Source organism: Photinus pyralis, unplaced genomic scaffold, assembly GCF_008802855.1.
Source record: "Photinus pyralis isolate 1611_PpyrPB1 unplaced genomic scaffold, Ppyr1.3 Ppyr1.4_LG4, whole genome shotgun sequence".
Classification (NCBI taxonomy): Eukaryota; Metazoa; Arthropoda; class Insecta; order Coleoptera; family Lampyridae; genus Photinus; species Photinus pyralis.
The window spans coordinates 42,176,380-42,197,647 of record NW_022170511.1 but is presented as its reverse complement, the minus strand read 5'-3'; the positions used below and the strand labels follow the sequence as shown (position 1 = coordinate 42,197,647).

Below are 21,268 nucleotides of genomic sequence, written 5' to 3'. Positions count from 1 at the left end.
TAATCACTATACAATTCCTCGTAGGCATCTCTCCCAAATATCCTATCAACTTATGGTTTTGTCCAAACTGCCCTAAATCGCCCTATTATCTAAACCTGCTTCTATGATCAATCGCCTCTTACGACGTACAGTGTCTTTGCAGTAGGGTTATTCTTACCCAACTACCCAACTAGAAAAATATGAACAGATGAAACTAAGAATGAAGTTTTTTAGGTAGGTAGGTAATTTAGTGTTGTTTACACAAAGTGATCTTAAAATAGACGTTTCGTAGGATTTCACTTTCGTGGCACTACAGTATTTCAAAATGCATTTTGCATGAATTTTCGTTGGTAACTAATTATATCTGTAGAATTAGTACCTACATACTAGCATTGTATTTATTCGTTTATAAATACAGTGCTACTACTATAATAGTCATGGATTTCATTTATTTTTTGTTCTTTACCAACCATAGATAAGATAACTGCAAATGTAAGCATAAATGAACAAATAATGTGGTTTTGATATATGATTGTGGAGACAAGTATTGTGAAAGTAATAGGTACCTACAACGAGCAGAAAAAGTACGTGTGGTTCAAGAACATCATCTAGAAAATTGAGACATTGACTTAACAGAATATATAAACATGGCATACTATAACAGAGCGAGAAGATTCTTTGGTAAGTAGTTTGCTTAATATGCAGGTAGGAGGAAGAAAGATCTCCTAGAAGTGTTCTTGTTACAAACTGGTAATTGTGTAAATCTAAAATCAGATACAAAATTCTAAAATGAAGTACTTTTTAAAGTATGGAATTTTGGTATTCTCCGATGTGACAAAATCCTTTAGTACGCGGTAATACCTAATACCTATATTACATACTGTGGACTGCCTTCAAACCTTTAACGTATGCTGGAAAATAATAGTCAACGATTTCCAATGTTTAAATCTGTTTGAAACGGATGGATGAATAACGAAGCATCTTACAAACAAAGTCTTATAATGCACCGATAATATGCTGTATATGGAAATGTCAAATGTATTTAAATCTTCTACCCTTTGGGGCATTCATTAAAAATTGGTTAACGGTTGGCAGAGTTGGCGCTGATTGGACTCAAACCCGCCGCATAAACGGCCAATTAGCTCAGGGTTGAAAAACAAAATAAAAGCTTGAGATCTTCCACAGCGGTAGTTCGTTCTGGGCATTTGATCTTCTTAACTTCGTTGCACTTACAATGATTGAGCGCCACTCAATTTCTATCTTAACTTTCTCCGTATGAGATTGAGAAGATGAGAGGGTAAGAGAAGTACAAATCAATTTAGGTACCAAAGGAAATACTGGTTTACATTAGCAACTAATTACTGAATCATAAAACAACTTTACACAATTAAATTGATATTCCGAGCAAAAATTAACACGTATAGGGCCAAGTACAAGTAAAACATATAAGCCAACCCTGAAGCCAACTCTTACCTTGGAATAAAGTTAGATGTTGACGCCAAGAAGTAAGTTCAGTTTTCGCATCCGAAACCTGAAATCAATCAAAAGAAAACCTCCCAAGTCACATTAATTGATTAAGGGCATCGCTCTACTCGTAATCTGCTTCTATACCAGGTACGGTACGGGCAAATTTTCTTAGAAACTAAAACTCAGGGGGAAACCTTTATATAATTTATCCCTTTGAATTTGTACTAGACCGTTCTCGTCTAATGTCTCATACGGACCAAAGTTATAGTTTGTAAGTAAGCGTAATTTATGAGTACAGGCAAGGCGTTTTTCGATCCCATTTTTCGAGAGTTGTTTTGATTGAAGGCAGATTCACCATGCAAAATTCGCCCCCGAAAATTTTCCACCAAACTCTCCCCCAGGTATAATTATCTTCCGGAAGATTGGTCCTAGAAAATTCTTTCGCGCAAGATTCTGCGTCGCTTATGTAGAATTCGCTCCCACCGGAATTACTCCTTTGCTTGCTCCAAGTAAAATTAACATTCAGGAAAATTCGATTCGGATTCCTGGTGCTTCAAAATGTGTATTTCTGAACATCTGAACTAGTGGATTACAAAGAAGATGGCGTAAGGAATTCTAAATAAAACCAAAGACTATCCATACTCTTTGATAAAACATACCTAACAATCGAAGATTACGTAAATCGCTAATGCCAAACGGTAAGAAAATAGCGTTACAAAATGTACAAAATTTTTAATGCAAGGAGCGCGCAATTTACATTACATGATTTTGCCACCGGAATTGTAAATAATGTTGTTCCTTTCATCAGGTCAGTAAAAAGTTGGTTGGAGCTCTTCAGCCACATCATTGAATAAAGATTATTCAATGGCCATATTGAATGTTAAAGAATGCACCTACGCCGTTTTGCGGATGTACTCAAAAGAACGACAGAAAGCAAAAAAAAATCCACTTCTCGATATTTGCAAAATTGAGTAGACCGCGCAGTTTTTCTTTAGGTCAAAGTGACACCTTTCGACCATCAGTTTATGTGTTCTTACTAAACTTAGTTATCGGTTTATTCAATCGGAATAGAATACGGAAAGTATGTAAAAACATTGAATAAAATAGTGTTTTTATTCAATGGTAAAAATCAAAAAAATGTTTGTCCAGCGATATCGATATCATTTGCCAATAATTCAAAGAAGTATCTCATTGTTACTGTCGCATTATGTTCAATTATTCATGTAATAGATACAACCTCTAAAGCTTCCCAAGTATATATAAATACATGGGCATTTCAGTGACGTAAGGTAAGGCTGTCAGGTCCGTAAGAGAGTAACGTGTACCAAATTTTTAATACAAAGATATGAGTCATTATTTAATTTGGATATTCCTCATTATCGTTTTATGTATACATGGGAATACCAAATATAAGAAACCTTGCACCTGCAATTCTTAGCATCTCTCAAGTAGGTACTGCTGAAGCTTTGAATAAAAAGCTGTGGTTTTTTATACAATGGCTGTAGAGAGAAAATACTACAATCTGTGGTACTACTGTAACAGAAACAGATTATCCTATTCAGTATGATTTGTGCTATGTGTCACCTGTAGATCAAACGATGAAACTTCCTTGATCAATCTCTCTAAGTACCTATTTATTAGTTGAGGTATTCTGCAGTCTACAGTTAATTAAATATTAATGAAATTAGTTGTAATGTTCTGTTTAATTACAGGCATTTTAATGTGTAATTATTTACACAGATTCACTGGGTATCTAATTACAGACAATGGAAGTAGCATAGTTTCCAGAAAAATTTATTGAAGTTGCAAATGGTTCGCAAATCGTGTAGCGATTAATGCTTCAATTAAATTAAAATTTTACTGCCATTAGATTAATAGAAATTCATTCGTATTTATCGTTCTTTTATCTAATATTGGTATCCAATTATTAAATTAATAATTTAATTTTGGATCTGCATAAGTATTACCATTTAATATTCGCAAAATACACCACCATAAAATTTGCGTATTTTTCAAATCGCCATCATCCTGATAGGTGATGAAAATCAACCACAAGATAAAAGTGATTAAGTGACTATGGTACAATCAGCATAAAACATTGTAATACAACATCATGGAATATGACACACTATCAAAGAAAACTAAAATATTTAAACAACGACACTCTTATTGGGATTGGAAGCACAGGTTTAATCAAGAATTGTATAATAAAACACCTTGAATAAGTATGTTGATAAAAATTCCAAAAAGATCCGGAGCTTGTTTTAGACACCGATTGGTAAATCAATCAGGAAAGCATCTTAGTACAAACTAATATGATTGTAGAGGACCATAATTTACAAAAAATTGACCAAAACGACTCTAATATTTCAATACTTTAAATAAATAGCCGTAAATCTCTGGCATCAAATTGACTCGTTATATACCTACTCTTTGCTAATAGAGCCTGCACATCTACACTACATCAGAAAGCTTTTAGTCAAAATGTGAAGTCTTTAGCTATTGTCACAGCCGCACAGCCAGCCATCCAGCCATTACGAATATAATAGCTTATTTTTTCCAAAAATTCGCTAAAAATGGTGCGTATGCGTTGCCTATTCTGCAAATTTACGAATTTTTAAAATATCATTTTACTAAGCCCTAAAATAAGCAACTTTGTTTGTAATTTAACCGACTGTGTATTTCTTACGGCTTCCGATTTCCCCATGCTGTTCATTCTTATCTTGGACACGCTGTATATGACTTAGATTAATTAATTAATTAATTCAAAAAAGTGGTAATGCCTAGGGTAATGCGCTGTTGTAAAAGAAATACGTTTTTCGTAAATTGAGATTATTTTCTAAGCTAAAAGAGACGCGGTACATTGCTGCACAAACCTGGGATAATGTAGAACTTAGCACAAACGTTTGTCTCAAATCGATCATATTTTCCTGTTGTCAACTACTAGTACTTTTCTTGCGTACCTACTAAATATTAGAGCGGAATTTTTTTAGCATCCCTGTTTAGTGGTGCGCTATCTTTATCTTAGGAGTTGTCAAAGAATGTTTATAAAATTGGAAAGAGTACATACATATATCCAGTATCGGCCCTATTGGGTTACTGCAGAGTTTTTTTTATTTGTTTATTCTGAAACTGTATATTTTAGCATATTTACGTATCTTAGTAAAAGTCATCACTCAGTAATTATTGCTATCATTATACCGTCGTTAGTTCAAACACTTTAATGCGATATGCCAAATTTAAAAAAATTGTGTGGCTATAGTACAGATAACACCTGCACGCTTGAAAATGTGCGATTCTGCCCTTTTATGTTTAAGAATATGTGTACCAAAATTGGTTCCAATCGGTTCAGCCGTTTAGCTAGAAATGAGAGTACAGGTAGACAGACCGATCGACATCATCGAGATTTTGTCTGATTCGGATTCCTGGTGCTCAAAACGTGTATTTGCGTCAAAAAAGTGGGGGGTCATTGTTTACCCCAATGCAATACCTCCCTTACTAACATGCGGGCGGTAGAGAGTTTTTTTTTAAATCATTGGGGACGTAGCTTCTAGTTCAGACCTTTGCTTATATTGGTGGAAAAGAATTTTATTTTGTTCTCCTCTACCAGCCCACTTCTAAATAGTTAGTCCATGAACATCTTGATCTTTCAAGATTCAGTTCGTTTATTGGGGAATAAAAATATCGTCTGTACGAATTTGCGCAAGATCAGATTGAAAACAAATCGCGCAATTGGCAGACTAAGCGCCATTCCTGAAGGTTGTCTTGTGGCTGTATACATTGCGATGAGTAGACTTATAGAGCTGGTCCAGAACTCTCCACAACATGTGCAAAGTGCCTTGCTTGCATGGAAGCGATGCGAGCAACCCCCCACAGTTATCATCGAAGCCCTTCTGGGTCTGCCTTCACTAGATCTCCACGTGAGAGAGCAAGTCATTCTGGTATCCTTTCGTTTGAAAGCTAGGGGCCTGTTGAATAGCAGAGGTTTTGATGTTTTGACGCGTACGCGTGGACCCTGTTCATCCGCCTATGAAAATCCAGATAACGTTTAGGAGTGCGCAATCTTCATCTTGGTGTAGGAATTGTAAAAACTGTTTACAAACTTGAAAGGAGAATACTCAAAAACATAGTCAAGGCCGTTAGGTTCCTGCCTTTCTGTTTTATAATTGTAGATAGTAATAATTAAAAGAGATTTTGGGAATACCAAAGGGTACCCATCTCTTTGAAGAATATGTTTCCAATCTAACACATACTAACTCGCTAGTTCATCGTACGTCTGGATCTTTGAAAAAGCGATTCAAATTTAGTTCAGTAGGTTACTGAATCTGGTTTTTTCATTGAAGAATCACAATACAGTCCACAGAACTACAGATCGTACGATCAGATTGAAAACAAAGTGAAATTTTTACTTGTACTAAAACAGACGATAACCTTGCATATTTTTTGGAGATAGTGATGGTCCTGAAGATTAATAGTTAATGTCCATATATTTCAAAAAAAGGGGAAACTATCTAAAACATATAGCAAATTAACAAACGATGTTCATAGCGAGTGAGTATATACTACTTTTTGATGAACCCTGAATTTTTTCTAAAAGTTTTCTGTTGTTCTTTTTGCATATATTGTTATAATCAAATAAGAACCAAGAGCGACACGGTCGACGAGCAAAAGAAATTACGTGATTATTTATGAAAAAGTTAGTGTAAATGAAATTATCTACTGTTTTTTTGCGAAAGTGGTTTATTGCGCCAAAGAATTAACTGTACCTACGAATTCAAGCGTTGGCGTTTTTGTTCTTAATTGATAGTCACATCACAAACATAATTAATCAAATATTTTGTCTGGCGCAACCTTGTAATTAAATTATGTATTAATTTTTAATTATTATTTGCTTTGTCATAATCACATGATTTCACTTATGACAACGATGGTATGGTATACCATCTTCAGTGATCATTGCACTCGAAGGTTTCAAGTGTAATTTTCAAAAGGGAGTTTCAGTTTTTCCCATTCCATAACTACAAAACAGTTACCAGCATATAGTTTCCCATGCATCAACGAAAATTGGAACTGCGACTTCCGAAAGGTAACCATTTCTTCTAAGAATGTTTACGGAAGCACGTAGAGTAATTTATACTCACGGCAAGACGGGTTTTCAGGTTCAATATTGCGTTTACGTCGACGATGAAGAATGACTGCTGGTAATTAGGAATCACTATTTTCACAACCGGCAAATTACAATAACCCCCTCCACTGATAGTAGCCAGGTGAAGCTATTTATTTACCGGTAGGCTGTCTTAATCTTGTATTTACAAATCGCGCTCGCGAATTGTTTATATTGTTTCATTAGTAGAAAATAAGTCAACCTTTAATCGTAGTAGTTGTAGTAGTGGTGCAATAACTTTAATCGCTTTGCAGCTTTTATAATGGGCGACCAGAAGCAGAAGAATTTGTCCGCCAGCTTCAAACTCGAAAATTTTTCATCGACGTAAGTATTTCGAATGTTGAATTTTATTTTAATTTGAATGGCCCTGATGAAAAATAAGCAAAACGTTTGTGAAATAATCCTAACTACTGAAGAGTGAGATTAGGTATTCTGAGGAAATGATCATTAGGTAATTTTCCAACGATCTTAATGTAGGTGGAAAAGTCATTATCATTGATTGAATTAATTGAAATACAAACATAATATTATTATCTCGAAACGATATGGGAATTTGAGTGTGTTTTGCTACATTTTTACTTTGCCCGTGTATGCTTAGGTACAACAACCCGCAATTTCAACACTTGACATGAATAAACAAATCATTATCAATAACACTTTGTATTTTCAGATCTAAGCTCGCATCGAATGAAGTATGCGTATCAATCGATGGTAAAGATGGCCAAAGTGATGACTACAACCCTTTCGAGAACAGAAATGTCGAGCACCCAAATTCGTAAGACTCTTTGCCATATTTGCCGATGCTAAACTTGTCATTTTAGGACGGTGGGCGCTCTGATCCACTTACTCAAAAGCTCGCTGGGCACAGGAATTTTGGCAATGCCTGTCGCTTTCAAAAACGCAGGTTTGCTAGGAGGATCCATCGGTACACTTTTCGTGGGATTTTTATGCACATATTGCGTACACATGCTGGTAAGTTTGAAGGTCCATTTGCGCGTGTTATCGTCACGTATTTTAAGAGTACCTAAATGAAAAACCTCAACATTCGTGTTTTTCCTTGAATTATTAAATAAGGCGACGCGAGTTTAACGTAACCTTCATTTGAGATTGTATTGTTAAATTTGTTTTGATAATTGCTTCGCAAAAATAACATGAATTTGCAAAAAGTATGGGGTTAATGTAATGTTCCAATTGTAAATTATTCATAATTGATTTGACATATTGGGAACAATTTGTGCCTCAACTAATAGAGATTAATTACGTGCAGGTATTTACACCTGTAATAGTTTTATAATTATTCGATTAGTTCATAAGAACGTATTCAACACGTGGATTACGAATGGCTGTAATTATGCATCTTTTAGGTCAGCGCATCGCATGAGATATGCAGGCGAGCAAAAATTCCTTCCCTGGGCCTTGCTGAAACGTGCGGGGCGGCTTTTGAATATGGACCAAAATCTCTGCGGCGGTTTAGTACGGCTGTAAGGTAAGCTCAAATATAAAATTTTGACAAATCACATAGATAACACTATATTTATCATCAGTAAACGCATTAAAATGTGCGGTACATGAATTTTGTGCTAAATAATCAAAAGATAGATGTACTTGTAAACAAATCATAAGGAGGTAGTTCAATAGACGATAGTCCACTTCAATTCTACGCCACTTTTACTTATTATGGTTCAACGAACGAACCACTGTAGAACTGAACCAACCAAAGTGCAGTTGAGGAGGAATTTTCAACCTCTTCTTACCTGACATTGGCAAACATCTTCTTGCGGCTTGCCGTAATAGCGTAAGAAGTTGCCAAAATCTAAAGGGTTCCATACCGCTACTAATAAAATGTTTATAATCATCGGAAGTAGATAAGGCCATATGAATGAATTACTTGCCAAAGCTTGCAGGAAGAATTTTTTGATATTGTTTGGTAGTAGATACAATAAAAAAGGGGCTGCCTAAACAGAATTGGACAGAAATAGTGATTATTAGAAGTGCAAATAAAAAATCCGTTGGTTCTCTACGTGAGCAATATCATCCCTTGAGCATCAGAAAGGGTTGCTATAAAGCTGGTAAACTTTTTTTGTCCAGTAGAGGGAAGGGAGTGGCTACGGTAAACGTGATACATGCACTTGCAGACGATGTAATAACCACAATTCCGCATTTCAGAATTTGTTGTACAATTACAATCTAATCTTTCTACTATTTATATATTGCAAAGTGTAGGTGTAGTCACCTTTCGTGACTTTATGTCGAAGTGTGTGGAAAACCCATAAAAAGCATTAATTTGTTCATAATTATACCTGGTGCAACAATCAAATGTATCAAAAAAGACTGAATGGTAAAAAAACCACCGCAGCATTGTTTACAAATGAATCAATGATTTTGCGTTCATTCTACTTTAGTATTTCGTTTCAGTTCTTTCAGGAAAGGGTCGAAAAATTAAATTGAATTTCTGCGGCACTGCCAAAAAATGTTACTGTAACAATTAATCTTTGGCAATTAAAGACCTGGTACAATTTTCTATTCAAAACAAGTCTGCACACCTCCTGGATGCTAAATAAAAAATTTAAAACCTACACAAAAGACTGGTATTGCTGAACTTAAAATTCTAATTCTACCATTAAAGAAAAATACGAAATTACCATTACCATTATCGATGCGTTGAAATTTTCTCCAATTGTCAGTTGGATTTCTCCTTTGGAAGGCAGTAGCAACTTGGAAAATTGGATGCAATACAATCGGACCTCTTGTGTTACTTGTTGAAAATTTATTTCGAAAGGTAGACGCACGTTGATTTCGGAACAAACCGTGTTTCAGGCTTACTTTGATTTTGTTGTACTTTGCGTTGTTCACAGTAATTAATTATGTAGGTACCGAGGTTCTACAGTCTGCAGTGTATAAATGTCAAAAAAGTGCCCTTGTAACTTAGAATTTTAACAGCAAACAGAAGCTTGAATTAATCTCCTTTATCTTTTTTACTTCACTTCTTGATTTCACTTGCATTGGAACTGCACAAGTGAGATATTTCTTCTTTTTCTTCCTCTTCCAATTTCGAAATTTCCTTCTTATATTGACCTGCTCTTCTTATAATATTTGTTCTTTCTTAAAACTCTTTCTCTTCATGAATAATTCCAACTTTTCGGGCAGTTATATTTGATTACTTTTCTCTCTAATTATCCTTTGTCGTAAAATACTGTAACGTGTTTTATAAATTCGGGTTCGATTTATATCAATATTTATTAAACAGAACTAAAACACTATAAAATCCGTACAATTTATATGGATTATTTATATCACTCACAAATTTATATCGATTATTTATATCACTCACACTTCGCAATTTATCTTTCCGTGCTCGATGTTTACGTACTCGTTCGGTAGTAGACTCCGCGATGTTCGGTCCGCAACCATTTATACACGCAAGCAATGTAAGTCCCGAACATTCTCGAATACGCGTAGAAAATTCCAGAGCGCCAAAGGCGACGTCATGTCTGGAGCATTTCCGTTACAATACTGTAATTTAATTCTTTTCTCCTTTTTTTACTTCGTCAATTTCTTATTCTTTATTATTTTCAATGACTTCGAGTACAAATTCCTTCTTCATTGTTCGTCTTCTTATCTTTTTAAATCTTTACTTCTTGTTGTGAATTCTTGTTCACGTTTAGTAATGAAGGTGATGCTTCTTGATTCTTCAAACGTTTTAGCTTTAACGAGCCTTTCGTTTCACTGTACTTCTTTGATCCTTAGTTTCCTAACTAACTCTTTTGTTTCTTCTCGAGCTTTCTTCATATTTTTCCGTTTTTCTTTAGCTAGCTTTACTACCATCTCCATGCTCTTCAAAACAACTAGTTGACTCTCCATTCTTTCTTTTCTTTCAATTTCTTTGATTTGTTTTAACTTTTTAATCAAATTATTTAAATTTTATTCTTTTGTCACGTTATTTAGTTCTCTCTCTTTCTTTTGGTTCTTCTTATCATCCATTAAGTGTCTAGTGGAGCTCCTGGGCCCCGACATTGTAGTTTTCTAGATGTCTATTAATGTCTGTATTCTACTCCCTCCAATACCGATTGTTTCTCTCTCTACTTCCCTGGGGAAGTGACGTGATAATGCTTCGACTAATTGAGCTTCTCGTATTGCCGACTGTAAATGGTTGGTCTTGTTGACCCAGTACCAAACGTGGTCACTGTATCTTCCGGATTTCTCCTTGGACATCTTCAGACCAATATTGTATGAAAAATGTTTCCTATAACTTTTCCATTTGTTTTTCTTGCACTCGCTCAGGTTTTTGCGTGTTCTTCGACCATCTTTTTTGCATAGATTAACATTTGGTTCAAAATTTTTAAAATAATTTTCGATGACGTTGACAGGATGGATGGTTCGGACGTTGCCATCAAATTTCTTCAGTTTCTACTGGAGCCTTGTAAATAACTGGAGGATTTGCATGGTTGGTTTTCTCCTTGATTCGTCCGATTGATTTCTTGGTTCTCCAATATCATTGCCATGCTGGTCGATTCTGGCTTTGTTCTTCTTCACTCTCTCTCTTCTAATTCATCGACCACAGCCTTTACTCGCTCCCGAAAATTTGTATCTGGCAGCTAAGCATGCGCCATCAAAGGCAAGGAAAACTCTGGCCTTGGTATCCTAATTACCTGAATCATTATAAAAATACCAGAGGTTTATATGTAGCCCTTGAAGAGAATTTCAATTTTTGGATGATAAAGAAATATTAAAATCGTTATTTGTGTAACAAATTTAGTGCATTTTCTTTCTAAAATGCGCATCGAACCAATCCTGTAATACAATTTAGTAACGAAATCCTTAGTGTGACTTGTGGGTGTCCCTTCGTATATTTTTTCCTGTAGCCACTCTGGATCTGTCTTATGAACTACTATGCGATCAAAAATGAGTTGCTTTTGAGTTACCTTTGGAATTTTTGTTTGCATGAGAAATCGTACTTGAATTGAACTTCCAAAGGCGACTCGACAGCAACTCATTTTGGATCGCCCGTTAACAGCAAGAATCTTTAAGCTCGAGGATCACATCTCTAAACTCTACACGCAAACTAACGATTCTAGGAATCTATGGCTCAAAATAGTAGACTCACAACTCTAAAATGCAAGGTTTCAAACACAAAGTTCTAGGTCGATATCTTCGAAACTATTCTTTTTGTGCAGGAAGGCAAAGCACCAAATGGTCAAATGCTATTAATGAATTAGTAATACTTGGTGGCCATTTAAAATAAACTTATCCTGGTGATTATATCGCATGCAAACCAACTTATGTGCACCCTGTATATTTTTACATTATTGGATTCTACAGACTGAAAGTTTAGTTAATTATTTCATATGGAATTACAGTAGCCCATCCGGGTATTTTGAAGCACACTTTATACCCTTCAAATGATCAACGTTCTTCTGGTTCGACTACTCTACTCCTGAGGAGTAACGCTTCAAAGTTTTTTTCATTTACCCGGGTCCCTGAACCTGGCAGAACATTGGTGAACCAACTTCTTTGATTAATGGTGGCGGTTTTTTGAAACTGTAAAAGTCTTACTTTCTTGTACTGGGAGTAGAAGCTCGACTACGGTATTCAGGGTCTCTAGTTTGAACCCGGATTGGAGCCTGGATATTTGTTATCCTAGAACTAAAAGTTGGAAATACAAATTCCGTTTTTTTGTGCATCCCAACTAATTAAAGTCTTGACTTTTTGTTCCCCTATGCACGCTTAGCGTAAATGTTCTTCGCCTTTTTCATAGTCAATCAAGGTTGTCGCTTTTAATTATAATTACTACCTTTCTTAGATCCTTTCGTTTATTAATGTATTTTAACTTTTGGAACTCAAGCCTTCGAATTTCTTCCCATTTGCACCCTTTCATTTTTTCGTTCAATCAAGCAAGGATTTGATGAAATTATGTGATAGATTTATACGTAGATTGTGTAGCATACTGAAGGATCATAGAAGTCGGACATTACAATGGAAAAAGAAGCTAGAAAGAACGTTTAAATATTATTGATACCAAAAATGACTGTGACGTAACCCTACCCACACCATTGAATCTTATTCAATGCCCACACTGAACAGGTATCCACTTGTATTACAGTAGTACTAATATTTGCAAGAAAGTGGCTAGAAGCATAATTGTAATCACCGACCAAACAGTAGCCCAAAAAAATGTCCTTATTTAATGGAGCGGTCTCGCTAATTAAAATGCAAATTTGACGTTCGGGACGGGATGAAAAGTACCTAACGATTTAAATGATTTGTAACGAGGACAGGTATGAAAGGTTGTAGGCAGATGAGGTCATGGTGCTTGGTTTTTCCTTCAAGAAGAAGTGTATCGGCCTCTAAATAAACAATTATTCATGTACGAGTTCGCTGATGAGTGCGCAAAAAAAAAAGAATCGATTACTATCATGAAAATCATTAGGGTTGTCTCGTTGAGAAGTACAACGAAAAGCTGTCAGAGTTAAGTAACTACCTAAAAATAGAATTAATAAAGTGGTTCGCTGAAGATGACGCAGATTGCACCTAAGGTCATTTACAATAATTTAAAGTTCCGGACGGGCGATGGTGAGGACTGGCCTCAGCATCTGTACACTGTGACCAAACATGACACTTCCATTTCTTTAATGGCACAACTTAAAAACTGACAATGTTTAGTACTAATAACATTTCACGAAAATAGATTTTAAACATTACTTGGGTAATTTAATATGGTATAAAAAACAGAAAATAGATAAATTATACCTAGCATAAAAAAATTTCCTACATCTTATTACCAGGAGGAAAAGCTCTCATGACGAAGCACGCGTTTCCTCTTTGTATGGTAATGTTAAGTTTTTTTTAAAGAAAGGATGTGGATCTTAATCAGTAATTTGCCAAGATCTTTTGTGAGTTGCAAAGCTTCTTCACAGAAGGACCCAAGTGTCCCCACAGCAATAGGAACGAAGCAATAATTTTGTTTGATGATATATACCTACCGAATTTTCTGTTTGGGCGAAGTATTAGCCACTTAACGAGAGTCTTTTGTGAAAGTTGGTATATGAGAGCTAATGTGTCCGAGCAAGTGGCGTCCATTTTTCCAAGGAATAAGTATCATCCCATTCACCCGGTTTGAGGGTCCGGAGTTCTTATAAAAATCCTTAGCGACTTTCTCTCAGCTTTCTAAGAATGTGCAAAAATAAAACTTTTATGGCTTGTGGGGCGAGAGTAAATCACATCAACTTCCTGATTTCTTATGGACGCCATTTTGTGCATATGTATAAAGGTACTCTCACAGGTCATCGGTATTTAAAATCTTTAAGAGATGCGTTAGCCAATATGGTAGATGACCTGCGAAAATGGATGACAATTTGAGCAATATTTGTAAATTTAAGTATTTGTTTTGTCTTTTTTTTAAAGTAATTGTTTTTAACATTCTGTTGTATTCACTTATTTTCGCCATTTTAAAATAAAACCGATATAAATCTAAACATGCATTTTTCTTATAAAAATTGTTATTGAAAGGTATATAAATATTATATCACTGAATTCGGATTAAAATTCTGTATCGAATACGAAAACAACAAAATATAGTTCCATTTAAAATAGCAAAGTTGGTTTCCACAGTTTGTGAACCACTGGTTGAAAAAATTTTTTTCGTGCTCATTAAAATAGTCTTGTGAAATAGAAATTGTTTGTTTATTTAACCGACCTCGTAGCTCTTATAGTTCGCGAGATAGCAATAGTGGACAAAATATGATGAACACCCTGTATATTCAGGGTGAGTTTATTTTCACTTTCACTATGGGGATCTCGCAAACCGTATGAGATCAGGTCAAGATTAAAAACGAAAGGACAAATTCGGAACTTGGAAGGAAAATTCCAATTTAAAAATCTCGATTTTCAGAGTAAAAGGTTCTCAGTAAAAGGTAAAATACAAACTCAAAAATGGATTTCGCGTTTCAAAAATTAGACAGGTCAACTCATAAGCTTCGGATACGCTTCCATTAACTTCGAGTGGCCAATTAGAACTAGACTGGAGGTCTAGATTAAAAAGACTAAAGGGCAAAATCGAAATTTGCATTTTAAACTTTTTAAATACAATGGTATGAATATTATCCACCCCATGGTAGTGTTTTTATGCGATTAATTTGAAATAAAACATAGCTCCTTATCAAGCAAAAAATTACAGATTGCGGGTGTCACAGATTCAGTAAACTAAACCTAACACTTTAAGAAGTGTTTACTATTGGAATTGGACCGCACACTCCCGAAGCGAACATTTTTTTGGACATTTCCCAACAAGTAATTGCTGACAATGATTCTTCTTATTGCCAATGCGTATCTGGCGAGACAAGATTTTGATGGCATGCACTGTTAAAATGAGTACTACAAAAATTGTACCGAGCCAAACCTAGCGCTCTATACCGTGGTTAGGATAAATTATCCCATTTTCTCCTTTCAAAATTTTTGAAATGAGTATATTTTTTGCTACCATAAAAGAGAAAAAAAACCGATACCTGTCTTAGAAAGTTAATGTGCAGTTATAAAGCATAAACATTTAGTTCAACGGCATTCTTAACGACGCAAAGTAAAACTTTGACTTATTTCCATGCGAAAATCTGTGTGCAATAAGTCAAAAACTCAAATGCCTACTCCATGATAGATGCATGCGACAAGTGGATATCCTTGTAGCTGATGTGCAAAAACAAAGTTATGTAAGTAACCAATTAATTGTGTATTCTTTTTGTTACAGAATCTCGGTGGATATTTCCATGGTGATTACCTACTTCATGATTACAAGTGTCTACGTCGTCTTCATGTCAGATTCTCTTCGGCAGGTAAGATTCTTTAATAATCAACGCTAAGCGAAATTTACCACCGCGTACAGCCTGAAGGCGTAGGTACGAAGTTTGAAAAATGTTGATACTACGCCGTCTGCCTACAATTTGGCGAGTTCAACGACAGTTCGACAGCTATAGGTTATCGCGAATTTTAGCATAAATCGGCTTTTTACGCACGTGAGCAACTTGTTTCAAATGAGTACGAATTTAAAATACTTAATGAGCATTGCAATATTTTTTTAATGGAACCTATGCTAAGACCAGACCGGATTCTTCGGATACCTACCACTATATTACGCGGTGCCATCATAGGGTTTCCCCATGCATCGATAGATTTGTCTATTGTTATTATTCAGAACGAGACGAGAATTGAATCGTAACGCATTGCTATGCAATTATCATTACACAATTGTGAGCAATTCATTTTCCCCTACGGAAAATCTCTGGTGCACTGTCTCACAGATGCATTCGAATAAATCGTCCAATTTTGCCTTACTTTCTTTTCTTAAGCTACATTCGAATATAAACTGAAAGTACTTTGTTTACGGCAGTATTGATGGTATGCCAAAACTGCGGTCCTTAGAAGAGCAATCACTCTAATCATTACGTAAAAAAATTAAATACTTTCATATGAGAAACTTGTAATCTTTCTACAGGAGCTATAGGGAGTATGGGAAAAAATTAAAAGGAGTTTTTGCAAATCTTTTAAATGTTGAGACGATTTCCACAGAAATACTGGCCGTTTTTGTGCCTCAAGGGCAGAAAGTAGTCATTATACCATTGAGTAATTAAATAATCCTTCACTCAACGATTATACTGTGCTCCAGCAATTTCAATATATATGACAAGCTTTGGGGAATTTAGAGGAAATTTCGAGGAATATAAGGAAACTTCTGAGCTATAAAACGGAATTTTTATGGAAATTGTGATATTTACTGTGCACATAATTTGGGGAAATTTTTTATGGGAATTCTAGGGAGTTCGGAAAATCTTTTACACGGACATTTTGAGAAATGCGAAGAAATTTCTCGAGAAATGTGGAGAACATTTTGGAAAATAGGAAGTCAACTTTTGACCAAACGTTTATATTGATGTGGCCCCACGTTGGGCGCTAAATAAATAATGCTGTGGCCCCACCTTGGGTGCCAAATAAATAATGCAGTGTGCAATAGTATACGGTCACTATAACATCGAGACACCTACTTAGCTAGCTCAAATCACACAATCAGTTTTTTTCCTTAGGGCACGACTAAAAGTTCCAACATAACAATAAAATCCTAACACGGACTTAGAACACTTATAATCTTGAAAGACTCACTCGAAGGCCGCAATTAAATTCCGTAAATTTCAATGAAACCACTACTCAAATTTTGAACTGGAAATAACATCCGGATAAACCGAAATTAGAAAAATCTGACACAGAAAAATTGGGATTAAAATTGGCCATAATTAATTGATAAAAACACACACGAGGGACATATAAGGATGTCTTACATAGGATGGAATTTTGGAAAGTTAAAAGGCAAATTTTAAGGAAACTGGAGACACAAGTCAATACAATGAACTTAGGGAAAATTAGAACTAAATGTCATTGATAGGTGGAGGACTTGCTAGAATAAGCGGAAATATTGGGGAAAGATTCTGGGAAAATACGAAGATATTCTACGGAAAAATAATAGGAGGGTATAGGGAAGACCAGGCAAATCATATCATATCAAAAAATATGATTTGCCTGGTCTCCCTTATACCCTCCTAGAAATTTCTTATTGATCTCCGACAGTTCCTTGATTTTCTGCCACGTTGTAAACAGATCATTTAAATCTGAATACGTTGATTAACTCAATTTGCTCACCAGTCATAGCAAGCGTCATCAAGGATAGCGCATTTTCATCCCTTTTCAACCAGGTTTTGCTTCCAATCATTGACGTTGCTGTCGGATTTCAATTTTCTCCGATGTGTAATTCCTTTTTCGCCTGATTTCCGTTCTACGTACTGTGTTTAAGATGGCTTTCATTTGACGACACCAAGAACGATAACAGTCCTGTGTCAGCGGCTCGACCTTCCCTGATCGTACGATGTCAATTTTTAACTTGAAGAATTTTTTCACGCGCGTTCGTCTAATAGTTGTACTTTGAAGGAAATGCATGCTTATGTTAGGTACTTATATCGTATGGAAATTAAAGTAGCACAAGGAACGTTTGGTGAATTAAAAGAAGGTATGGGAGTGTTGTGGAATTTTGTAGAACAAGGAAATACTACTGAAATCCGGAGAAACTTTTTTAAAATAAGAAGGAATTATTAGAAAACACGAGGGTATTCTGGAACGGCAGCTTATAAATTCCGCGAAACTTAAGCATATATAAAAAAGGGGGATACTTGGAAACCTTTCGGAACGAAAAAATTCTCGACAAGCATGAGGAAACGTTGAGGAAATTCTCACTGAGGAATTTCTGGCGATGTTAGGAGGAAATCTTAAGACATGCAAAGGGGAGTATAATTATTACTTTTTTGGGCCGACGACTAGGTGGGAATTTTTATTTACCTGTTGGGTATCCCTTCTCACGGGATGCTCGAAATTGGGTAAAATTATGACATGTTTCACCTAAAAAACCATCATCAAGTCACAGCATCGACCGGAAACGGTAAAAAAAAGTCGATAAGAACCAGAACAAGTAAAAGATCAATTACCCCGAAGGAAAAAAAAACAAATCAAATCAAAGATTAGCTAACGTGAAGGGAATAGCTAACTGAAAATATTTCTAAAGAGAAATTATTCCAGAAACAAACTACATAAGAATATACCTTGTAATTTAAACTCACAACAATCTATGAATTCAAAATCAATTTCGAAAAACTTATGAAAAGGGGCCACTGACAGCAATTTTAAGCAAGTATCTTACCGGTTCAGTAAATTTTTGCATAACTCTTTTGTTATTTATAAGGTAACGGACCACTTCACGAAACAAACACGCATGTTAGTCACGTAAAATATTTAATAATAAAGAATTTATTACATACACCCACAAAACACCTTGAGCGTTACGGTTTTCCCAAAAAACCCATACAGCATGTCAATTGTTTACATTCTAATGCTTATTCTTTAATTTCAGCTCGTTGAGCATTGGCTTCCAGAAACAACGTATAGCACAAGGCTGTATATGGTAATGATAATGGTGCCATTAATGCTATCGTCACAAGTAAGAGAACTAAAGCATTTAGTACCTTACTCATTTCTGGCTAACATTTTTATGGTTACCTCCTTTGCAATTTCGCTGTATTACCTATTTCTGGATATACCCGATCCGTCCAGTAGACCGTTGTTTTCATCGATTGGTCACCTGCCATTGTTTTTCAGTACAGTGATATTTGCTATGGAGGGTATTGGCGTCGTGATGCCAGTCGAAAATAGTATGAAGAAACCGCAGCACTTCTTGGGATGTCCCGGAGTCTTAAACGGCGCTATGAGTATCGTTGTTCTTCTGTACGCTGTCATCGGATTTTTCGGTTACTTGAAGTTTGGTGACGAAACGCAAGGTACGATCACCTTGAATTTCCCCGTGGATGAAATGTAAGTATACAGAAATTGCGCCGAGTATTAAAACTAATACTTACCACATTTTCAGACCGGCCCAAATACTCAAGCTTCTGATTGTACTATCTGTGTTCTTCACCTACAATCTGCAAATGTATGTTGCGTTAGACATAATTTGGAAGAAAGTGGATAATCGCATTGTCGGAAGTGTCAAGAGAAACGTCACGCAGGTCATTACCCGGTGTTTGTTTGTAGCAGGAACTGTTGGAATCGCTGCCGCTGTTCCCAATCTGGAGCACATAATCGGCCTTGTGGGTTCCATTTGTCTGTCGATTATTGGCGTTTTATTACCGGCTGTTATTGAAACGGTGGTATATTGGGAGTACAGTTTTGGTTGTATGCGATGGAAGTTGATAAAAAATGCTTTTCTGGCAATATTAGCTATATTTGCTCTGATTTCGGGAGCAATGGAAAGTATAAGTGCACTGTTTTAGGTTGCAATTCGAAAACACTTGCCATTTACGTACTTTACTAACCTTTACTGCATAGCTTTACAATTTTAGTTATACGACAGCTACAGTAATTATGTAATATGTAGATAATGAAATCTGTGATTTATTTAGTAAGCTAACATTATTAAATTATTAAATAGATTTATTAAGGCGATTTCATCTGGGACTGGAATACCTCCCTTTAGGTTATTATCTGTTCAAAATCCCAGATCTTTGTATAACAGACAAATACATAGAAAGTTTATCCCAGAACAAAGAGATTTTCGTCCTGAATGAGTCGTGAACTCACCGGAAAACCCACAACACAAGAGGCGTGCATGGAGCTGATTAAATGTGGATGCATATAGTTTTACTCAAAAGTGCGAACTCTATCTCACTTTTGGACTTACATATAAGCACCCAGACTGATGTCTGCCTTGCTCGGTTCGATGGTTTCTGCTAGGGATTAGATTAGCACAGCTCCTGATCTGATCACCGTCGTGTAATTTTCCGACTGCCGTGGTGTGGTGTATTCCCATTCTTGTCGATTGAGTCCGTAGTTGCCTCTTTCTCTTTTATTGTACCCTCTTGCTGTGCAGCTAATTTGTCTTCTGTTGCCGGTCTTTCATGGCTATCTCTTCTCCCTTCTTGATTTCTCATCAGTTCTATTGTTTCTTTGCTCATTGTTTGCGATCTGATTTTTTTTCTAAAGTACTAACTCCTGATCCAATCAACACACTTTCCACTTCCTTGGGGAAATGACGAGAGTGCCTCACATATTGGTGGTCACATATAATTAGTCTTATTGAGCCAATATTAGATGTGGCCGCTGTATCTATTAAAGTGCGATACATGGTGTGCCTAGTCGGAGTTCTTCAACATCTTCGGACCAAGAATGGTTTGTGAAATGTTCCTTAAACATCTTCCAGTTCTCCCATTTATTTATAACGTTAGACGATCTCGTCGTATCTTACGACGCGACGCTAAGGCGCTTGAAGTTAGAGTCAATAATAGTGGATCAGGTTGAAGCTGGGAAGTGTGAAGGAATCAATCCACCGGATACCTGGGGTACCTAAAGTTTTGTACTTTAGAGATAAGAAAAAATACGTACCCCCCCTTCTCCTTTATTAACGAATGAGCTAACGCTAAAAATAATCTGAAGAAGGAAAGTCAAAAAATGACTTTTTCCAAAACATTTAGAAAACTATGATGAATTGGAGAAACAAAGGATGTAACGCACTTAATACTCCACAAGTTTCCCTATTTAATATAATTAATTGTATCTCATACTTTCGGCAATCACCTATTATTCATAAAAAAAATTACCCTGTGTATTGTATCAGCAAAATAAAAGTTTTCGTCTTACTTCCGGTCAAACAAGAAATTGCATCCTTGTATATTTTTTAATTGTGTAACGTGCGATAAACAAAACTACAATAAAACAATGCCAAAAATTAAGTACACTAAAGAAACTAACATTTATAAACTAGGGAAAGCTATAGTCCCCTTTTTGTCTGGTATTTTCTAATTAATAATCAAAAAAGTGTCCACGAGAAAGTTTTAGGAGATTAAGTACATGTGTTACTTTTGTATGCCATATTTTTTGAATAATTACAAAAACAACAACAGTTTCGTATGAAAAAATGTTTACGCTTTTAATAAAAAATTGTAGTTTGATAAATTTGCGATTATGTACAGTACATTGTTTGCACTTGATTGTTTCCTAAAATCAAAAGAGGCATTCTAATGAGCTCTTAAAGAACTTGAATCTAGACTGGAATTATAATAATAATTATAATTTTAACCGCCT

General features: G+C 35.6%; 1 protein-coding gene across 2 annotated transcripts; it reads left to right on the top strand.

Annotated features, from left to right (window-relative positions):
- The first annotated feature begins 514 nt into the window (after positions 1-514).
- Positions 515-19,633, top strand: LOC116168175 (proton-coupled amino acid transporter-like protein pathetic). 2 transcript variants are annotated; one of them, XM_031483851.1, is made up of 8 exons: positions 515-660; positions 6,865-6,934; positions 7,281-7,385; positions 7,432-7,582; positions 7,975-8,096; positions 15,348-15,432; positions 18,546-19,003; positions 19,059-19,633. In XM_031483851.1, exons 1-8 carry the CDS (start codon positions 627-629, stop codon positions 19,459-19,461), a joined length of 1,428 nt encoding a protein of 475 aa, XP_031339711.1. In that variant the 5' UTR covers positions 515-626; the 3' UTR covers positions 19,462-19,633. The 2 variants fall into 2 exon arrangements, with proteins under 2 accessions (XP_031339711.1, XP_031339712.1); XM_031483852.1 differs by lacking the exon at positions 515-660 and adding an exon at positions 6,771-6,802.
- Positions 19,634-21,268: the final 1,635 nt, after the last annotated feature.

Excerpts from the sequence above, each read along its gene's own strand:
- LOC116168175 (XM_031483851.1), top strand. The coding sequence starts at position 627 with ATGGCATACTATAACAGAGCGAGAAGATTCTTTG. Across the intron at positions 7,583-7,974 it reads CATATTGCGTACACATGCTG|GTCAGCGCATCGCATGAGAT; the intron begins GTAAGTTTGAAG and ends TGCATCTTTTAG. Across the intron at positions 19,004-19,058 it reads AATTTCCCCGTGGATGAAAT|ACCGGCCCAAATACTCAAGC; the intron begins GTAAGTATACAG and ends CCACATTTTCAG.